Raw genomic sequence first — 20,895 nt, forward strand, 5'->3', positions numbered from 1 at the left:
CAAGTGGACGATTTCGGGGAGACCACTTGGCGGCTCCTCGACGAGGTGAGGGGAAATTAGAAAAAAAGAACCGCAGAATGTCGTAAAGATATCACAGGAGAGATGAAAAAAAAACCCTAAAAAAACTGCAAAAAAGACGTCAGAAAACGGAAAACATAAGCTTTGTGTGACGCCTTTTATGTCTCTTTTTTTTTTTCTTCTTTTTGCTTCCAAATGATAGGTTGTATGTTCCACCATTCTGTTTCGTTCTGCCACAGGGGAAGGGATTTATTTGCAACACCAGGAAAGAAAAGCAAGTCGACTTCCCACTTGCATCATCGCTCACCGTAAAGAGGTGAGCAACGTTTGGGTCTTTTTTTTTCCGTTTTTTTTCTCTCGATCTGTTTGCGTTGTCCGTATAAGGCTGTCAGCACGTTTTCCATTTTTATCTTTTTCGTTCTCTTGCGCCTCGTCTGTGTTTTTTTTTTCGCAGTTATTTTGCGTTTTTCTGTCGCGTTTTTTTTTTTGTTTTTTTTTTGTATTTTTTTTTTTCTTCATTTACGGCTAGTTTGCAACCAGTGAGTGAACCCCATTTAAGACATGGAACAGAAAAAAGAAGAAAAAAAAAAAGAATATAAAGCAAAATAGAGCAAAATAAAGCAAAGTAAGGCAAAGCAAAGTCAAGTCAAGGAAGGAAAAAATTTCAAGCAGACCCGCTCAGTTCCCCGAAGACCGAAGTGCACATGTGTGCGTAACTTTGTGGCAGCCACCAACTTGCTGTGTTGCATAATTTACGCGGCTATACCTTCTTGATAATCATATTCCCCCGGCGTGTGGGGCGTCTTTGTGTTCGCATGTATCTTTCCGAGTACCCATTTGAGATGCCATGGGGGCAGGCCACGCGAAGGAAGGCAGCGGAGGTAACGAGGATATGGTGGTGGTACCCCGGAGGAGGAGTCCTCCGTTTGTTTAGTTATTTCCTCGCCACATCGTCGCATCGATTGCACACCGCTTCCACGCCGCTTCCCCCCCGCAGGATACCGCATCGTGCGTATTTGCCCCGAGGGACCCGTGTCGGAGTGCGACATGGAGATCTTCTTCGATTACATTGTACAGATAGAAGACGTGCAGTTGCAAGACGCCTCCAGGAAGACATACGAGTCTTTTATGCAGAAGGTACGAGAAGGAGAGAACAAAGAGGTGCGTCTGATAGTGTATAGCTGTCGACATGATAAACTGAAAGAGGTGCATGTGAGGCCAAGGAGGTGGAGCGGAAAGGGGTTACTAGGTATGAACATAAGTTATGAGAAAGCAAATGCAATGGAGGAAGGAATTCAAATTGTAAGCATTGAGGATGGTCACTCAGATGTTAGAAGTAAAGTAACAGAGAAGGAAGACATCATTATCGGGCATGAAGAGAATATCCTTCGGAATTGTGATGAGCTTCGTAACTTTGTCGAGGCTAATTTGTTTAGCTACCATAGAGAAAGGAAGAAAAGGTCTCCACTGGAGCTACCCTTTTATGTGTATAACAGGAAGAGTGGAGATGTGAGGAAGGTTAAAATGCAGGTGGATCTCGCGTGGGGAAACCACGGACTGATCGGGTGTCACCTCCGCAGTGGTGGACACCTGTGTGAAATGGATGATTCGATTGGGGAGGGGTGGAGGGCAGAGGAGGACACCACGCGAGGGGGGAGCCACGTGATGGGCCGCGACATGAGGCGTCATATGAACCGCCAAATGAACCGCGAGATAAACCGCCAGATAAACCGCGAACTGACACAGGAGGCGGTCCCATACGACAGGCCGCCCCCCCCCGAGCATGTCACCACCGCGGAGTGGACTAATGACTTATCCGGTAAGTCCATCGAATGGGGTGCAGACCCATCCGTGAGAAGTAGCCACATCCGATTTGGCCGCAATGAAACGAAGAGGGAAGAAGCGGAGGGGGAAGAGCCAGTGCGCCCAGATTATGGCAGGTTGAATACGCACTTTTTTAGAGACGGCAGTGTTGCGGGCGCGTTGGGCACTTCGATGAGCAGTTCGCTGGGCAGAACAATGGACAGATCATTGGATAACTCAGCGGGCGGCGAGAAGAGCTACGCTTTGAGCTCCACGATCGAAGTTGCGGTTGAGGGGTGCGCGGAGGGGAACCTGCACATGGGCGAGGAGTGGAACCTGGACATGAGCCCAGACGGCGCGCTTTCTGACATCTCCTCGGGAGGGAAGAAGCCGAAGGGGAAGCATGTCATGCAGCCCGCACAGATAAAGCATACGTTGAATACTTCGCCCACCTCACACGAGTGGAACCTTCCCCCAGAGCAGGAGCAGCCACCCCCAGATCAGCGAGACAGCCCAGCAGACAGGTACGAAAGGTACGTGAGGAATATGAAAACATATAGCGAAGAGATGTTAGAGGTTTATAAAGACATGGATGAAAATGGTAGACTCCTGGAGGAGCTGAAGTTACGGACGCTGAGAAATTCTTCCATGGGGGAGAAGTTGGTTAGTGGCGAATGTGATTACCTCGCTGGAGAGGTGAGTGCTCCTGTGGTGGGTTTCCCAGGATGGACGCTCCCGGAAGGGGACAAAAATGAGAGAAGCGGAATTGGCCAAGTTGATATGGAGGCAGAATCTCACGGAGGAGATGGTCTCCTCATGTAGGGGGAAATGTCCAAATGTACCTCGACAGGTCACACATGGAAAAATGGCCGAGGAGTCGCACCACCTGCCGTGGGGTTAGGAGCTCTACTGGTAAATTCTGTGTCCTCCATTCGGGGGGAGGAATACTGTTAAGGGTTGCAATCACCTCTCCCCCCCATCCCATATGGAAGACGCATAAACGGATTGTGATATGTAATCCACCCAGTAAGGTTATAAGGGGGATGAGTCGTATATTCAGTTTGAGTTTTATAACGCGATTCGTCATATGTGACGTGGTATTCTCATACATATACGCACTTATGTGTGGGAAGCCCTCACATGAGTATGTCTCAAAACGAATAAACTCGTTTCTTATTTTTTTGTGTACGCTTCATATGTTTATCACTTGTTTGACGTGGGGAGGGTAGGGACGATGGGAAGAGGGAGGCGCCCCCAATGTGTTAGTCGCCCCAATGTCTAATTGGCTTATTGTGTTCTTTTTTCCCTGCTCCCCCCCGTTATCTTTTAAGCCATAAAAAGGGGTGGCCTTTCCAAATGCGTCTTCACTACGCCGTTGGAAGGGAATCTTCGGGCACAGCAAAAGGAGTTCGCTCCAAGTAGAGGCCACCCATGTTTGTTTCATTCCGTTTCGCCGCGTACCGTGGTGATAGCAATTCTGTTGGTTCCATTTTGTGTACCCACTGGTTAAGATGCTTCACAAGGAGCGTGGCTTCGCCAATTGGTACCTTTTAATTAAAACTCACAAATCGTCCTTAGGGATATGCTTAGTCATATTTTGAATGAATGAGGAGACAACCAGCGTGTGTCTCTGTGTGGAGAGGCTTCTCTCCCAAGGAGGATGTGAAGAAGAAGAAGACGACAGGGTCATAGGGCCAGTTTGTTAATCTCGTTCAGTTGGTCCTTCAGGTAGTCATCACTCCATCGTTTTCTCTGCAAGGGGGAAGTGAAGGTAGCATGGCATAAGTGCAGAGACGATGTCCCTATCGAGGGATTAAATTGCAGAATGGCGCAGGTGCTAACGTGGAGATGACCATCCCGCTATGCCTCTGGGGCGTGTTCTCCTGCGAACCTGCTCTGCGTAAAAGTGACGGTCGTGTACACCACAGGGTTGATTGCATCGATCGAGGGCACTCAAGCTGGAGAAGCTTATGTCGGGTCTGTCATGCACAGCAAACTCGTAATCATTTTTGTAAAAGAGGAAGTAATGGATGATGTCCTTCTTCGTTTCAAGAAGGGAGTTATTCAGGTAGGTGCATTTGAAGGAGTGATCGGTCTCTTTAACCAAGTAGGAGGTGATTCCATTGAGAACATCCGGACACGAGATGAAGTTCGCTATAGCATTCGTCTCAATGTTTAGTGCTTTTAAGAGGAGCTCCGAATCGATGGCGAATCTCAGTTCAGCCAAGCTTACTTCTTCCTTTGTCGTTGGGACTAATTTGTAACTATTTTGTGTCATCTGATTGTATAGCTTTTTTGTGACTTGGGCTTTTTTGAGTAGCTCCATTTTGTGGGTTCTAAGTAGATGCAAAATTTCAAATGTTAGATGTGCCGCTATAGGAGGCTGCGAACAGATCTGTTGGTATGTTTTTTCTGCCCAGAGGCGAACCTTTTCATCAGGATTGGTTCTCTTCCTAGATGCATCTAGCTTGGCAATAATTTGCATCAGGGAGGGGTACTTAAAATGGTCGTGGATTATTTCTTCGTAATTTTTTAAGGTATACATTTTTGGGACTTTCAAAAAATGCTCTTCCAAGAGGAGGTTGGCATCTTGTTCGGACACCTCCAGTTGCGATTCTGATGTGAGTTCCATTAGCTCTAGACAGTCTTCTGCTATCCACCTTTTTGTCAAACCGCACCATATAAGGTCCGCAGATTTTAGTACCTCCCCTGTTAGGGCTAAGTAGAATCCAATGGATCCTCTCAAATTGGCTAATACATAGGAGATGCCACCATAAGGCAAAAAGGAGTACTTCAAATTGGTGTAGGCATATGAGGAGTGAAAATATGAAGCGCTGTTGTTGGCCAGGAAGGGTATGAACCCTCCGGAGCCTCTAACGCTGCCGTTACAGTAAACTATGAGTGGCTTCCTATATGAAAAGATCAGGTAGCTTAACTCATTAATGTTGTAGAGAATCTTTTTAAACACATCTGCACACTTGTTGTTTTTCCCTTTTTGATACACCTCCACGATTTTCAGCATGTCCAGTAAATTGTATCCATGGATAAACGACTCGTTGCTGATCGATGTTAGGAAGGTAAACCTTTTTGTGAAATTGATCTCTCCATTTAGTAGTTCCTTATACAACTGGTTAATACATTTTAGGTCCATGTATTTTCTGTTTAGGAGGATGGCGTTCATCCCTACATTGCTCCGAGTGTAGACGGGCTCATTTGGGGATGCTCTGTTGAGGTAGTTTGTTTTGTTCGGTTCTTCGTTGTGAATTTGGAGGGGGTCTAAATATATGTCATCATCTTTGAAGATGGACGTTCGGATTAGCCTTCTGTCTGCGCTCCAGTTGGGGCGTCCCCTGACGGTCATATACAAGAGGCAGTGCGAATTGGCGGTTGTGGTGAGGTGTTTAAGCTGGGGGCCGCTCACCCGGTGGTTACACTTAAGGCGCCGCATTGTGTGGCGACAATGCGGAGCAACTTTATTGTGCTGCATTACAACGGCGTGTTTTTCCCTTCTGGAGAGGAGCCCCTCTGCCATGCAGCCTCGCTACCACGCCTGTCCCGTCTGTAGCACTCCCGTAGGCCTCTCCTCCGCGGCATGATTCTTTCACGTCAGCATGAACACATTTTTGTGAGGCAGAGAATTTAGGGAATATTTTCCCGATTCTTGCTTCTTTCCCCTTCTCTCTCCAATTTTGCGACCCATTCGAATTTCTTCTCACCGCGGTGGGAAAAAAAAAAGTTCACCATTTTTTTTCCTTTTTTTATGGGAATTATTTTGAACGGTTTGGCTCCGTCGCGCGGGGGGACACTGCCCCGGTTCGGCGCGGTGGGGAGCCCAGTGGGGGGAGCGAATTACGTGTGTGCATTCGAGAGAATTTGTTGCCGTTTCGCTTGGTCCGTTTGTATGCGCCTTAGGGAGCTTCGAAAAATATCGACAAAATGTATGACCCGTTCAGGCAATTTTGCCCCACTTTTGTGACTTTTTTTTCGAGCCAGGGAAGTTACACGATGTATTCCAGTTGAGCAAACCGAACTGGAGAAGCAACTGCGGATTAGCGGCTAAGACATTTTACCGATCAATATTGAGCATAATTTTAAACCCCTTTTGCGCCAGCCTTAGGGTGGACCTGTTCCATTTTTTGAGACATTGCGTTGGAGGATGATATGCGCAAATGGGGGGCAGCCATCTCGGGCGAGATCTGCGAAAGTTTGTCAGGTTAAAAGAAAGGTGAAAAGGTACCTCCGGGAAATGTATCAAATGTGTTGCATATGCCAAGTGTGCAACATCTGTAGCGTTCCGCTTTTGAGCTGTGACAACTAGGAGAGCCTCATTAAGTGGCACGTGTTTGTCTACAACAGCTCACCTGCCAAGTGGTCTGCGGTTCCCGCGCTGTGTGCGGCGCCGTACAGGAACTCTAACTGGTGAAGCGAAGCGTTCCATTTCGGAAATCCCTGAAATACAGAGAGATGAGTCCGAATATAGTGTAGCATATTTGGGAAGACATGGCTAACGGATTGATAAGAAAAAAAAAAAAAAAAAAGGTGGTATATTTCAAGTGTACCGAATAGGAAGTGAAAAAGATGTAAAATGAATTTTGCCCACAGTTGATGATAAAACCGTGATGGGGAAAAGCAAATACAAATTTTTTCTTAGCAGCAAATTTTGCGAACTTTTCCTTTTGCCTGGTGTTCTTTACCATCACTGGCGGTAGCATGCAACTGGGTGCTGTGAATTTGTTTCCATATTTTCATCATTTTTTTTCTTTCTTCGGGGATGACTCCTTTTCACGATATGCATTTGTGTATTCCCTATTATGGGAAAGACAGGCCGATCGTATGGGAGCAACCCACATTTTGTTCTTTTCCGTTTTGAAAGCAGATCGTGGTTACCTGTCACGTAAGGTGTGTGCGTGTGTGTCCATCTTAGCATTGCACTGGTCTATCTGCATTTGGATTTCTGCGTTTTTTGCGTCTTTCCGTTTTTCCCTTTTTGCCTTTTGGCGTTTTTGCGTTGTCCTTCCGCGAATTTCTTTTTACGTGTACATCTACTGATTGCACATTTGCGTGTATGCGCGGCAATTCAAAGAGATTCTCCCTTCCCTCGATTATAAGAAAAAAAAAAAAAAGCAAAGTTCAGACCCACCATTTGTCTTCTGCGAGCTGATCAGGAGGTAAAGTTCATCCATCTGTTCTAAGTGGCGAGTGAGGAGCATAGTTGTGTTGTTTTTTTTTCTTTTTGCCCTCCCAGTGGATAGAAGCACAGCCGTGCGCCCCTGACGAGTGAAAACATCAGGCTGTGAAAATTGTCACCTGTACATCCCGCGAATAATCGGAGGTGTATTGAGCGTAACCCCAAAAATGAGGTACCTGAAAGAGTGCAGGCTACTCTGCTGTGTGTACCTTTTGGTAGCAGGGATTGGAACATTGGCCTTGAGGAACAACAAAGTTGACGGGGGTACCCTAGATATACAGGGGAAGCCAGAAGGGAGAGAAGGTGTGAAGGAGCAAAAAGAGGCTTCGAATAAGAACAACATTCTGGACAGTATCGTGATCCCGCAAGATGCATTAGAAAGTGCCAAAAGTGTGTGCGAGGGTGTTGTAATAAAAGGTAAGGAATTTAAAGAATTCTGCAAGAACACATTTTTTTTCAAAGAAATCCAGCTTATAAAAAAGAACGAGCCGAATCTGTATGGACAGATATCAGGTGAATCGTATGAAAGCACAGATACCTCTAGCTTCCAGGTCCTAAAAGATGAGGGAGATAAGAAGGTCGTAATGGAGAACGACAAACACAATCCGAAGATATCCATTCTTTTTTTATTTCAAAAAATGTGCGTTGGGGGAATCCCTCTGGCGTGCACTAACATACTCAAAGTGGACAACATGTTTGACGTGAATCAGACTGAGCAGCAAGGTGGGGGCAGTGCGGACAAGGCGGAAGAGGAAGAAGTGGAAAGTGAAATAACAGGCTCGGCGGAGGAGGGAAGCCAGGGGGTCTCGGAAAGCGTCACGGACCTGACCGAGGAGAAGAGTTGATGGACGGAGCATTTAACAGAGGGAAACGAAATTGGCGTGCTCGGGATGCTGTGAGTAGGATGAAGTTGCACGGGACAGAATTGAAAGATACGCAAGACGTATCTCATTTCTTCCCCGCTGAGTAGTGCGCACCACGCACAGCGCGGTGGCCCCAAAAGTGTTTTTTTTTTTCTTTCTTTCCCTTTCTGGATCGAAGTGACAATCAGTGCTTTGCACCCTTTCTTGAGGGCAGGCGCCACGCTGCATGCGAAATGAGCTGCTTCCCCATTTTCCTGCTCACTTTTTCATTTTTTAAAATTTAGAGTTTTGTCCTTAATTAGTCGTTTCCTCTCGTATGCGCTAATTCTCTTTGAAAAACGCCGTGCCATCCGCGCACTGGCATGTATAGAAAAGAGAACTTTAAAAATGGAGGAGGTTCGCCCCCCGGCTGCTGCTGCCAGCTAGCGGTGGTGAGGGGGCAACTTCGCAGGGACTTTGCGGTGGGGAAGCTTCCTTTAAAAGGCGGATATAATAGGGCAAAGGAGTGCAAGCAGCACATCGCATTCAGCATCGTGTAGGGTAGCATTATAGCGGCAAGACGGTTTGCAAACAGCCACTCGCATCATCCGGCCGCTCCCTCACCAATCGGCGCGCAGGGCACTGATCTGCTCCTGAACGTTAGCCATATCCTTCTTAATTTTGGCTCTCCTGTAAAATATGGGGCAGTCTCTATTCATGCAGATGACCTCAGCGTGGAGGTTCCCCTGGCATCGTTGGCACTCAGTCCAGAGTTGGAAAAACTCAGTCTGTTTTGTTCTGAAATGATTAATTTTCTGCATGTAGATGGAAAACTCCTTGTTGGATTTGCAGTGATTGCAAAGAGGGGGTTTCTTAATGGAGCTGTTACAGCCGATGCATCTCACTGCTTTTTGTAAGAACTTCGAAAGAGCCGTCTGGCTGGACGTTAAAATGGTTTTGGATCTTGTGTGTTCACCACAGAAAAGAGAGTTTGAGTCCTTCAGAATAACTCCGAAGATTCTTGACAGTGTGTTTTTAATTGCATCTAGGTAGTGGTTGTAATCGATGGCTAGGTTATTGTCTAGGACGTAGAGTGGGTCCTCTGCTCGTTCGTGCTGTGCTTGTCCTTTAATCCCTTTGACAATAATGTAGCTGACTCGATCTCCTACATTGGGGGCGGTGGCGCTGTCTCTTTGCCTTAACTTCTTCGCCAACTCTACGTGTGGGAGTCGAGTTTCGTAGTCCGTCTTTCCCAAAGATTTGGTTACGACGAGGAGACTCATGTCGATGTTATTTGTTAAGAGTTCCTTAATTTTGCTCTTTGTATATTCTATGGCACTGTCGACATTTTTCTCGATCAGCAGTTTGTGCAAAACCGTTTCCATCATTTGTTGGATCAGAATGCAGAAGTCTCTCCTAACCGTTTCGATTCCTTTGCAGTCCATTTTGTCGTGCTTCTCCGGGGTGGTATAGAGGAGTCCGGCATACCTCTTCTTGTTGAGTAGAAGGTAGGGGCAATAGACTTTTTCAAATTCTAGCTTTATGGGGTGGAGGAACTCTTTGCTTATCCTTTGCGCGGCGTCTTTTCCTAAATCCATTGCCTCAGCAATGCTGCTGGTGCCAAATTTTACCATAACTGAGTCTGTGTCTCCATAGATCACCGTAGAGTTGTGTTCATATCCGTTGCTTTTATTGTAGTATTTCTCCACGGTTTCTTTCGTCTTATCAATCATGCATCTTCCCAGAGTCGTAATAGACACTGCGACTTCTAGACAAGGGAGCTGTCCCCCCGAGGCAGCGCCGGTGTATCCATATACGGAGTTGGCCGAAATTTTGAGTGCTAGCTGTCTTCCGTTGAGTACCATCTTAGTAATTTTGTTCTGTTCATTTTTGATGAGAAGTTTGACTTTTTTTCTTGCATCTATTAATTCTTCTACGATTAGGGGGAGGATTCCTTTCTTGACCGATCCTTTCACAAATTTGATGTTGCTTCTTCCTTGAATGGAGGTGACCTCTTCCTCTTTGAGGCCTTCGATGTCTGAGTTGTCCTTCACCAATGTGGAGTAGCACAGATTGTGTGCTATCATGATAGATGGGTATAAGGAAGCAAAATCGAGCGTAGAAATGGGTTCTTTATAGTACCCTTTTATGGGTTCCAGGACGGTAGCTCCTTCGTACTTCTCATTGCTACCAAATTTAATATACGTACTAGGGATGACATAATTCAATTCTTTGCATTTGCGGTAAAGCTGGGAGGTGACTTTGATCTGTTGGCCTCTCGTAAGGAGGTAGACGAACGGTGTCCCAGTCACTCTTGCCATTTCGACGTAGTTATAAATGAAGAGCAGCTTATCTATTAGGCGGAGAGGAAGAATGCCGTCTTTTATGCAATATGTAGCTATTCTCTTTCTTGACTCGGGACTCTCATTCTGCAGATCATTCATAATGCTGTAGTGGACGTCTTCCTTCTGCTCCTTCAAGAATTCGAAGGAGACATAATTGAGAGTGTACGATTTTAGCTTGTAGTCTCTCTTTATAAGATCGTAGACGTCGAACTGGATCCTCCCATTGATGTTTATCTCTTTCGTCTCATGGGTCCCAAACTGTTTGGAGGAGAAGTTGGACTCCTTCACAACACTGCTGATGTTTTTTATTCTGCCCAACATTTTTAACTTCTTCAAATTGAGAGCAGTGCCTCTGTTTAGGATGTACGGGAGATCAAAGTTGATGATGTTGTAACCGGTCAAGAAATCGGGATCGAGTTTTGTGATGAATTCACTCCATGCATCTAGTAAAGTCTTCTCATCGTGAAACCATATGACGTTAGCACCAGGGATGCTGGCACACTCCTTAAGCGTGAAGATAAATTTAGAGCATTTTACAATGGGGTCTCCTTGAAAGTACAGAATGGAAGATATTTGTATTATGGGGTCGTTTGTCGCATCGGGGAACCCCTTTCCATCAAGCTTAATACACTCTATGTCGAAGGATAGAATTCTTAGTTTTGGGATCTGCTGGTACTCGTTCTGTAGAGGCATTGGATCTATATGTTCATACGATATATCTATTTCGAAGGAGCAGTTGGATATTTTTTTGTGTCTAGGTCGAATATAGAAGTGGTCTTTCTTGCAGAGCAGCCAAGAAGAACCCGTGATTTTCTTGTCAATTATGTAACGTAGAATGAAGGGCAAGTTAGCTTCGTAGACGATCCCACCGATGCTTTTTCCATTCACATTAGGAACACCTTCGAAAAATTTTTTCAAAGTAGGAACCATCTTAGGGAGGAGGACGGTGATCTTTAGGAAGTCTTTCTTTCCGTCTCGCTTATAATACATTAGACTCTCCGTGTGCACAATTTCGATATTGAGAATCTTCTTGTCATATATTTTGTATTGCCCGTTCGCATTAAGATTGTCATTCATCATGCACTGGAGCTTTAGCAAGTCCTCCTTGTCGAAGCCGCTCGGCATCTCTACATAGAAGTAGGGGAAAAAATTGTGCACGTTGACGAGCACGCTATACCCATCATTCGTCACGGTGTAAATGCGGATCACCGGCACGAAGACGTAATTCTTCTCATTGTTCTGAAACAACGTTCGGTAAAAAGAAAACATGTCGGTTAGGACGCTTCCATTAGGGGTCCCATCATTCGTGAAAACCATGCTCTTGAAGATGTTGTCTACTGTGTATTCTATGTCTATCTGGAAAAGGATCAAATCGCTCTGGTTGGACGCGTGAATGAGCCTGTTCGAGTCATAAGGACTCGGCCTCTCATACGTCGAGAGGAGCTGATTAAACTCGTCGATCACAACATTTTCGGGGAGTTGGTTGTTCTTCTCCTTTTTCAGCTTCTCGTACAGCATCCCGTACGGGATGACGCTCGTGAAGGGGCACTTCTTCATGCCCTCCATGAGGGGGATTGGCGGTACGAAAGGGGAGCGATTAGGGTTGATGGTGCTCTTTGCGTGGGAGACTCCTACTTCTACAACTTCCTCGCACGATGTGTGTAATTCCTGTGGGCACACGGGGGGTCTGTTTTGTTTGACCGTTCAACGGTAGGCGCTCCTCGGCCACATGTGGGGCCGGACGGGGAGCAGAATTCGTGTTTTCTCCCAAGCGTTCGCAGGGCAGCCACGAATTGGGACAGTGAAAAGGAGGGGTGGATCCCCTGGCGTTTCATTCTGTTGGCACTACTTTCGCATGATCACCTTATCATCTTCGTCGCCATAACACATCCAGCGTGTGGCAAATGAGTTAGGCGCAAGAAAAGGGGCACGCAGATGAGAGGATGTTAACCTTCTTTTTCCTCCCTTGGTTCACTATATATCCTTGTTTCACTTTTCGAAAAGCGTCATTTAAAAAAGAAGGGAGTGTTTCCTCAATTGGGGAAGTGGCATAAGGAGAAAGGAGAAGCGGCGTTGGATGGGAGGGGCTGTTTTTTGTGCTCGAGGAAAAAAAAAAAAACGCAGAAGGGGAATGTTTTTTTTTTTTTTTTTTTTTTTTTTTTTTTTTTTCTTTAATTGGTTCTCTTGAAGAAAGGGGCAAGCACAGCGCGATACACATACTATCACAGGAACGTCTACGGGGGGTGTCGTGGGGGCGGACCACCGAGGATTATCAATCGACGAACAGTGGAAAGGTAGCTGGTGAAAGATCACCGCACAGTTCCTTTACTTGGATAACCTTCCCCTTTCGCGAAAGTGCATGTGCAATTTTTTTTTTTTCTGTCTCATCTATTTTTATATGGAAGTGCGCAAAGGGACCTTTGGGACATATGGGCAGAGAATTTGAAGAATCTCCCCCGTTCGACAAGATCCAGAAGAGATGCAAAGAAGATGATGCGCGGATGGGACTCAACCTATGTGTCCGTGTGGTTAGCCTTTCGTGCAGATGTTCACAAGGAAGATGAACATCCCCCCATGATTACCCATGACAGAGGTGATTTCTTCTTCTGCCCCTGCTGCGTGTAATCCGCTTGCAGCTTCTCAACAAGGGGAGGAAGATGCTAATGCCAGGATCGTTCAAAGTGAAATGGACGAAGAGATGAATCTTCTCACCGTTAATGTGTACGGAATGGAACCCGCGCAGGGGAGCCTGCTTTTGAAGATTTCCCTTTTGTCGTAATAAATGTATGGATTTGCACGTTAAGGAAAACGAAAGAAAAGGGAACAAAAATCAGGACTCACTGATAGGGCGCCTTCCCCCGTTGTACCTCATTCCGCTTTAAACTACCTCCAAGGAAGTGCTCCTTCTATTTCGTGTCCCTTTTCCGTTATTTACGCGACATGCTTATTCGCCATTCCAAGGAGACCCAGCTGAGGGAGTTCCCATTTGGGCATGTTTTATGGGAGGGGCATATCCAGAGCGGAGTTTTCGCAGGGGGGGGTTCAAAAAGGAATGTTCCAAAAGGGAGGTTTCAACAAGGAAGACTTCCAAAAGGGAGGTTTACAAGGGGGGGGGGGTTACCAGGAGTGTATGATTTCGTGCGAATATACGATGGGGAGGGCACAGAAGGTTCACTTATGTGTGGATTTTTATTTTCTTCCTTTTCTTTTTACAAATTGCCTTTCGCAGCATGTGGCTGCTTATCAGTGTTCTCCTTTTTGCGAATAGCAATAGTGGTGACCCCTTTTTCGGAGGTGGACATGCAAAAAGGAGAGATGCAATTCGTGGGTGTCCGCATGCATCTGAGCACGCATAAGCAAAGCGATGCAGTGTCTGTTTAAGCTCCTTTGGATAATTCGAGGAAAAGGATCTATACGAGGCGTGATGGAGGGACTTCCCCTCGGTTGCAACAGATGACGGATGACACGTCTAGCAGCTGGTATGCTATCTGTGTACGCATGATGAGTTAAGAAAAAATGACGACCGTGTTGATGACAGGGAGGATGCAGATCACAACGATGGTAATGGTCCGTTTTTTGTTCATTTATGTTTTCCTATGGCGAGATCTTCTCTAAGGGGCCCCCCTGCGCGCTGCATGCATATGTTCGGTAAATTGTGCAAGGGGGCATTTTTGCGCCTCGCGGTGTTGCATTTATGCTAAAAGAAGATTATTTTGACGAGGAAATATTTCCCTTTTCACATACCTTTCCGTTAACCTTCCGTTATTTCACAGAAGGATGTACCTAGGTACCTATATAAGTTTTTGCATGCGCAGACTGAGGCTTGTTCTGTTCGTCTGCTATTTTTTTTTTTCTCTTCTTTTTTTCGCAATGAAGGGAACTCAGTTCAACGTGTGTCCACTTCCCTCGCAGCATTTGACATGTGGAATGAGGGGCATTCGCGTTATGTCGCTTCCATAGCGCCGCTGCTGCTGTTGATCGTTCAAGAAAAACATGACCACATCGATGACGATCGAAAGGGGAGTAACACTTCTTTTGTGTAAATGCAAATGTGCATGCAGTTTAGCCACTCCTGTGCAGTGAGGAGAGGCCATGAATTGGGCGTAAGAATGCTGATGAAATGTTTCCTAGGAGAGTCACTGAATGGTGGGGTGAAATTCACCTGACCGTGCATGCAAAATGGAGAAAAAAAAAAAATAAAATTGACGCGCTATCGGATGAGCATACGACGATATGGGGACATCAACAGATTAGCCAGGTGATGGGGGGGAAGAAGAAAAAAACAGAAAGACCCCTTCTCTCGCTTGTCTTTAGGCAAAATTGGCAAACCACAAATACATTGAGGAGAACTGCATGCGCGAAAAAGCCGCATGTCACTTGAAAATACGAAAAGACGAACGGCATGTTTTAGTGGTTCTACACCAGTTGCACATGCGCTGTTCGCCAAATTGCCAAAATTATTGGGGGGAAAGGGCCCCCCCCCTCTCTTCATTTCACCGTTCCTCAGGAAATGTGGTCTCATCTGAGAATCTCTCCCCCAGGCGCCACCACATGGAGCTAAATATATATGCCTATCCTCGGTTGTTCTGCTCTTGCGTCTATGCACACCCTGCATGTGCTTCTGCCTCCTTGCGCGCTTATCTGGGTTGCATTTAGTGGTGTCGCAGTGGTCCCCCTCCTTTTGGACGCGGCTTCGCTGCGCCCCGTCGTTCTGTTTGCTTCGTATTTTGCATTCTTGGCTTGAGTTGCTCTTTTAAATGGGGCGCAGAAGATGAGTCCCAAAAGTGAAATTAAAATAAAATCAAAAAAAGAAAAGAAAACAGAGAAGAATAATAAAAAAAAATAAAAATAAAGAATAAAATTAAAATAAAATTAAAAATTACAAATTAAAAAATTAAAAACAACTTAAGAACATATTAAGAACAGATTAAGAACAACTTAAGAACAGATTAAGAGCAAATTAAAAACAATTAAGGCAACTTAAGAAGCCAGTTATGTCGAATTAAATCGAATTAAATCCAAGTTGAATTAAAAGAGAAATTCGCTCGTTTTTCCCATTTTTTCATCCCTTCCATGCTTTCTCATTTGCCCAGTTTGTTGATTTCTCATTGCATTTGTTCTGCTTTGTCTGCAACCGGACTTTTCGATCTCCACTTTTTCCCACAAAACGGAGGATTACCTTGACGTTGGCTCTCATTTTTCTGAATTTTTTTCCAAAAGAGTTTTGTATACCAAGGTGTAACCTTGAAGAAGGACATATCCCCCCTGCCGATTTCGATTTTTCCTTCAAGCGTCCCCCTGTTGGAATAAGGGCATTGCTTTGTCATTGAAGGGATAGACAGAACCGAAGCGGCTGAAGCGACCCCTCTACACATAACAGAAGCATAAGAAGCACGCACATTTTTGGCCCCCCACCCCTTTACCACGGTGAAAACGAAAATGAAGCTTACCAAATTGTTCGTCCTTTTCGCCATTTTACCCATTGTATCCTTGCTAGGAAAAGAGCAAGTGGCTGCCGTCTTTGAAAATGATAAGCTTCAGAAGGAAGACCTCGATATCGACGGCAGAATTAAGAAACTTTTACGGAAGAAAAAATTAATAAAGATATCCCTAATTGCGGCGATGGTACTTGCTGCGGGGGGAATACTCGGTGGATTGGGCTATGGCATCGTGAGATATCGCAAAAAAGGAGAAATGGACAGCGATGATGAGCCATTTGTAGAGCTCGTTGATCCAGTTCAAGGTTCGCCAGAGGCAACCCACTCTAGAATGACGTCGACCACAGGAGATCCCCAAGTCACAGTAACTATCGAGAGGTCATACACAGAAGTACCACCCTCCCCAGCCGATCTCGAAATGGAAGATATTGATGGGGATACAGGTGAGCATTTGCGGCATTGATTCTTTGATAAGTAATACAAAACGAATGTTATGAGCTTCCTCATTATCTGAAGCGTATTGTTTACGCCGCGGGTATGTGTGTGCCTGTGTGGATAATGGGAGGTTACTATTCTTGGACCCATTGGTAAAGAAAAGAAAGGACGATGGTGATAAATAGAAGATAAACAACGCTTCACATTATCCCTACTTCAATTTTTTTTTCTTTCCTTTTTGTGAGGCTGCCAATTAGTTTGGATTACTTGTTCTTATTACTCCTTTGTACAATTACCACTATGTTTATATTTTTTTTTTTTTTAAAAAACTTCAGGACAAGGGGTGGATCCATTTGTGGATGAGACTGGCCAAGACGCAGCTGAGGAGATACCGGATGAGATAGGTGAGGAGGCAGTGGAATGACATGCACAGAGAACAAGCACACAAGAAAGGTGCAGATACATCCGCGTGGAAGAAGAAAAAAAAAAGTAAACATAAATACATTAGACTTGAGGGCAACCTTTTCCGGTTTTCCCCGGGCGAAGAAACAGCAAAGAGGCAGAAAAGAAAGAGGTGCAGTGATGGATATGGATGGGCCAAACTTGTGACTTACTCCCCCCCGCCGTGTACCATTCGACGAAGCGTCCATCGTAGAATAACCAAACGTGGAGAATAAATGGTCTAGAGAGAAAAAAAAAAATAATAAAATAAAATAACATTTCGACATGTCAGAGATATACCTTTAAGGAAGGAAAACACCTGTTTGCGTGTGCATCGCAGGACCACCTTTGGTGTCTTTTCGCGATTTTACCAATTTGAAGAGAAAGAACTGCACCAAGGAAAGAAATATGTACAGATAGATGGGCAATAGACCGACGCGGCTACATTGACACACCTGCCCTCACTGCCTGGCGCATGTTCCGCTTTGACGCACCTTGAATCCTGTGGCCTGCGGGCTGTTACTCTTACAGAGAAAACATTTTGAAGAGAAACGAAGTTTTTTTTGCATTTCGGTGAAGTGAGGCCGGCGGTTCCACACTTCCGGGGGGTTAAGCCATGTGTGCGACAAGTTAGGCGATTGCCCCGATGTGTGGACGCTTGTCCGCGTGACTGCTGTTTTGTTTCACCCCCTCCCCATTTTTGTAACATTTTTCTACATGTTTGTAACATTTTTGTGATCGTCCGTTATCCCGTCTATATGTATTTCCACAAGTACGTTCATATAGATACCATGCTCGTTTTTTTCTTTTTTTTTTTTCACCTTTTTTATTTTACGCTCGTGCGCCATGAATTAGCAGCGAACATAAAGACAGCTTTAGAGAGCGCATAAATGAAAGGTGTACCCAAAAAAGGGGAAGTACAGGGACCAAGGGGGCTCCGCTGAGGTTATCACAAAAAAAAAATATGTCGTTCAAAGTGGAGATACAAGATGATTGGTCACTGCATCTCTTCTGTTCAGGTCAAATTAAAAGGAAACCCTGATCTGTTGCATGGTATGGTTCTTCTCTCCAATGGCATGGCAGCACAAAATGAGATCAGAGGATGCGTCCATGTTTTGTGGGTAGGGGAGTACCCTATCGTGAGAAAATAGCAGCAAGGGTAATAAATCAAAATTCGTGTTGTGCCGTTTCTAACTGGTTACATCTAAACATTGAAAGTTGGCGAAGCGAGGAAAAAAGCACTCGATTTCCTCTGTTCTCAATTTGGATGAATGGGAAAAAAAAAAGGAGAGTTGCATTTTGCTATTCAATGGAAAACTAATTAAAAAAAAAAAGAAGAGAGAAAAGAAAAAAAAGAAAAAAAGTAAAGGCTTAATTCCCACGACGTTGTTGGGAAGATAAAGAGGAGAATGTTAGAGTCTCGCTTGATGTATAAGTTATATTGGCCGAGAAATTCTTCCCGTTTTGGAATAGCATCTCATGCGGAAAGCTCGCCGAGGGTCGCTAATTGTACCATGGTGGAGGACTATACCGTGGGATGAATATAACGACGAAAGGTGACTGCTGCGAAGGAATGAGAAAGGCGGAAGCGCACTCGAGAAAGATGAGCGGCTTCCTTTTTTTTTTTTTTTTTTTTCCTTCGTGGGGTGGCTGTCCTTAGAAATGCGTCACTGTGTACATGTCGATGCACGGCGAGTTGTTCGTTTTTAAATTTTAATTTGACCTTCTCACCACAAGTTCGGCATGCAGCAGTCCTGACACTTCATTATTTATTTTATTTATTTATTTTTATTTTTTTTTTTTAACGCTGGGAAATCATCCCACTAGAGGAAGAGGAACAGAGTTGAAATAAATCGCAACATAATAGAAAACGTGCTAAGAGGAAAAAAAAAGAAAAAAAAAAAAACCTAAGTGGGGAAAAAACAAAACAATCGGTGTCCCCTTAGCGAAGATTCTATGCGGACGAAGCGTCAGCCTAAGGCTTGTTCAGGTCGATCCAGTGTCCTCCTTCTTGGATGCGGAAAGCCGGGGCCTGCTCGAGGACATTTTCCACCGCAAGCGCTCACAGGGATTGCTTCCTCGTACAGATGCAACTATGCATAAGCGGGTGAAGTAGTGGTCATGGAGGCGTCGTCAGAAGGGAAATATACATAGGAACGCTCGCCATACGTGCTTACATACGTCGTTAAATACGTCATTACATACGTGCGCGGCACCGGCTGTGGACAGCCCCCCGTGGGAGACCCACTTTATGCAGCCGAGGAGAGGAACTTCTTCCCCGGAATGGCATCCGACGCGTCAGCAGATGAAGAAACAAACAGCTACCGACATAGATAAATGCGTCGTTAGGTGCCTATTGACGTGTATATTCTGCCCTCTCAGCCTGTCAGAAGCATGAAAATTCGCTTCCGCGCCAAGTGCGCGTCTGGCAGCAGGAAGGACTTGACGCCAAGTCGCCTGCTCCCCCTGTTCAACGTTATTCTATTCTTACTCTTCTATGTGTTTCTCCAGGTGGGTGAAAGTGAGGTGGGGCTTAAATATATTGCCACCCCGTCTATATGGCTTCCCTCTCTGTGCAGTCAATTATGCTTTCTTCGAGCTCGCGGGGGTATAATGGAACGCGCTTTACAAGAAAGACCCCCCTTTTTGGTTCCCCCCCCATTTTTGCAGGATGAGATACTGTTCGAGGGTGCAACCGGTGGGAAGACGCATCAAATGGTGACGCACAGAATGATGTCTCATCCAATCGGGACGTATGGATTGGTGACCCACAACATGAGAAACTTGCACGACATGCCTGGGAATATAACAAGAGGTTTCATGGACGGAGAGATGAGGCAGTGGGTAACAAATGAATATGAGTCGTCGCAGAAATTGAAAGGAAAAAATGGGCAGTCGGACGATCTATCCAATGGAGGAATGAATGGTGCAGTGTTATTGATGAGCAAATTGAGTCCAAAATATTTAAGAAAACTGGTGGGAGATGTGTATTACAACAAAATTAATCAGTTACCAAAAGATATAAGACCTAATGATCTGTTTTTGATATGGAATGACATTTATAGAATGGAGAAAAATGAGTTTTCTATTGTGGAGGAGGACCTCTGGCTTGCCTGTTGCCAGTTGGCTGAAGAGAACAGGATTTCAAGACAAAGCAAAACAAACGAATGGCTCAGAGTTTATAAAGACATATCTCATGACCTGATGGAAAAGGAACTGAACGATTTTAACGATTTGCTAATTTTTATAAGTCATGGCTCTTTTACGAAGCTCGACTTTACTCTCTTCATATATTACAAGACCATTTCGTGGCGGACGTTCAGGGAAGCCCTCTATAGGAAGTGGGTGAAAGTTCTGGTTCGCAACTTTGAGGCCTACAGAAGGTAACTGCAAAGAGGTTTCCGAGCAAAGAAATAGGAAAGGTGGCTATAGGGGGCCATCTCACGACATCATTGGGTGAATCTTTCTCTTCTGCGAGGAACCATTTCGCTAATGGGTTATTCCGCTGTTATCTCTGGTTATGTTATTTGCGGACTTGAAGAAATATTTGGAAGTATACCCGCCTGATAAGGGACCACACGCAGGGGTAGAGAAAACCCCCTCGTCCAAGTGCCCACACAAAAAAGTTAATAACGACCTTGTTTATTTTAGCAATCCCATTTGCCAACTCCCCAATTGGGGGCGTGAAGCAGCGGGAGAGAGGACAACTCGACACCCGCGAAAAGTAAATTATCCATCTTCCTTTTTTTTTTTTTCTCTTTTGTATGCGATGAGTATGAATTTGTATTTTTATTTTTATTTTTTTGTTTAACGAGATCCATTTTTGGTGCAGTTTGTCTTTGCAATGTGTCTCAAGTGGGGGAATTACCCCACCAAGTTGTTCTTTGCGTAGGACGGCGTTTCTAGAGTTTGTTCCGTTTGGAAGAACAAGTCGCACAATGCGTGTGGTTGGATAGACGTTCCTATTTCGAGGCAGAGGTGGCATGAAAGGAAGGGGGACCCTGCACCCACGCGTCTCTTTAAAAGGGATAAGAGAAGGATAGCAACAATATTGATTGCGACTCCTATGTGTTGGTTGCGAAGGTCTGGCATAGCATGGGGTAGCCTCTTCTAAGTATGATAATCTGTGTCGAATTAGGTCACCCTTTATGTGATTATTTCTTGCTTTTTCTAAAATGGCATATCATATACCTTTGCGTAGGGAGCGGAAATGCCGGCTCTCCCCTCGCGGGGTTCTGGGCAATTTTTGCAAAAAAGAAAAAAAAAAAAAAGAAATGTCCTCCTCTAAGATGGTGCTGCACAGCGTGAGGAAGTGCCAGAAGAAGGGGCAGAGATGCCCCCAATTATGCTGGGTTGGGCATGGTATATACTTTTCGGTTGCTTGT

The 20,895-nt window shown here is 45.1% G+C and overlaps 6 protein-coding genes across 6 annotated transcripts; 4 read left to right on the forward strand and 2 right to left on the reverse strand.

Moving 5' to 3' along the window:
- Positions 1-865: 865 nt before the first annotated feature.
- On the forward strand, positions 866-2,643 carry C922_04673 (hypothetical protein; the record flags this gene model as incomplete). The annotated part of the gene is made up of 2 exons (XM_008820252.1): positions 866-899; positions 1,016-2,643. The coding sequence occupies 2 exons, from the start codon at positions 866-868 to the stop codon at positions 2,641-2,643; spliced, it is 1,662 nt and encodes a 553-aa protein (XP_008818474.1).
- An 864-nt stretch (positions 2,644-3,507) lies between these two features.
- Positions 3,508-5,269, reverse strand: C922_04674 (hypothetical protein; the record flags this gene model as incomplete). The annotated part of the gene is made up of 2 exons (XM_008820253.1): positions 3,508-3,573; positions 3,713-5,269. 2 exons carry the CDS (start codon positions 5,267-5,269, stop codon positions 3,508-3,510), a joined length of 1,623 nt encoding a protein of 540 aa, XP_008818475.1.
- A 1,907-nt stretch (positions 5,270-7,176) lies between these two features.
- On the forward strand, positions 7,177-7,854 carry C922_04675 (hypothetical protein; the record flags this gene model as incomplete). Its single annotated transcript, XM_008820254.1, has 1 exon — positions 7,177-7,854. One exon carries the CDS (start codon positions 7,177-7,179, stop codon positions 7,852-7,854), a length of 678 nt encoding a protein of 225 aa, XP_008818476.1.
- A 617-nt stretch (positions 7,855-8,471) lies between these two features.
- Positions 8,472-11,762, reverse strand: C922_04676 (DNA polymerase delta catalytic subunit; the record flags this gene model as incomplete). The annotated part of the gene is made up of 1 exon (XM_008820255.1): positions 8,472-11,762. One exon carries the CDS (start codon positions 11,760-11,762, stop codon positions 8,472-8,474), a length of 3,291 nt encoding a protein of 1,096 aa, XP_008818477.1.
- Positions 11,763-15,635: 3,873 nt separating this feature from the next.
- C922_04677 (hypothetical protein) lies at positions 15,636-16,493 on the forward strand (the record flags this gene model as incomplete). Its single annotated transcript, XM_008820256.1, has 2 exons — positions 15,636-16,077; positions 16,405-16,493. The coding sequence occupies 2 exons, from the start codon at positions 15,636-15,638 to the stop codon at positions 16,491-16,493; spliced, it is 531 nt and encodes a 176-aa protein (XP_008818478.1).
- Positions 16,494-18,904: 2,411 nt separating this feature from the next.
- On the forward strand, positions 18,905-19,897 carry C922_04678 (hypothetical protein; the record flags this gene model as incomplete). Its single annotated transcript, XM_008820257.1, has 2 exons — positions 18,905-19,036; positions 19,181-19,897. 2 exons carry the CDS (start codon positions 18,905-18,907, stop codon positions 19,895-19,897), a joined length of 849 nt encoding a protein of 282 aa, XP_008818479.1.
- Positions 19,898-20,895: the final 998 nt, after the last annotated feature.

The sequence above is a fragment of the Plasmodium inui genome, assembly GCF_000524495.1.
Source record: "Plasmodium inui San Antonio 1 unplaced genomic scaffold supercont1.27, whole genome shotgun sequence".
NCBI lineage: Eukaryota > Apicomplexa > Aconoidasida > Haemosporida > Plasmodiidae > Plasmodium > Plasmodium inui.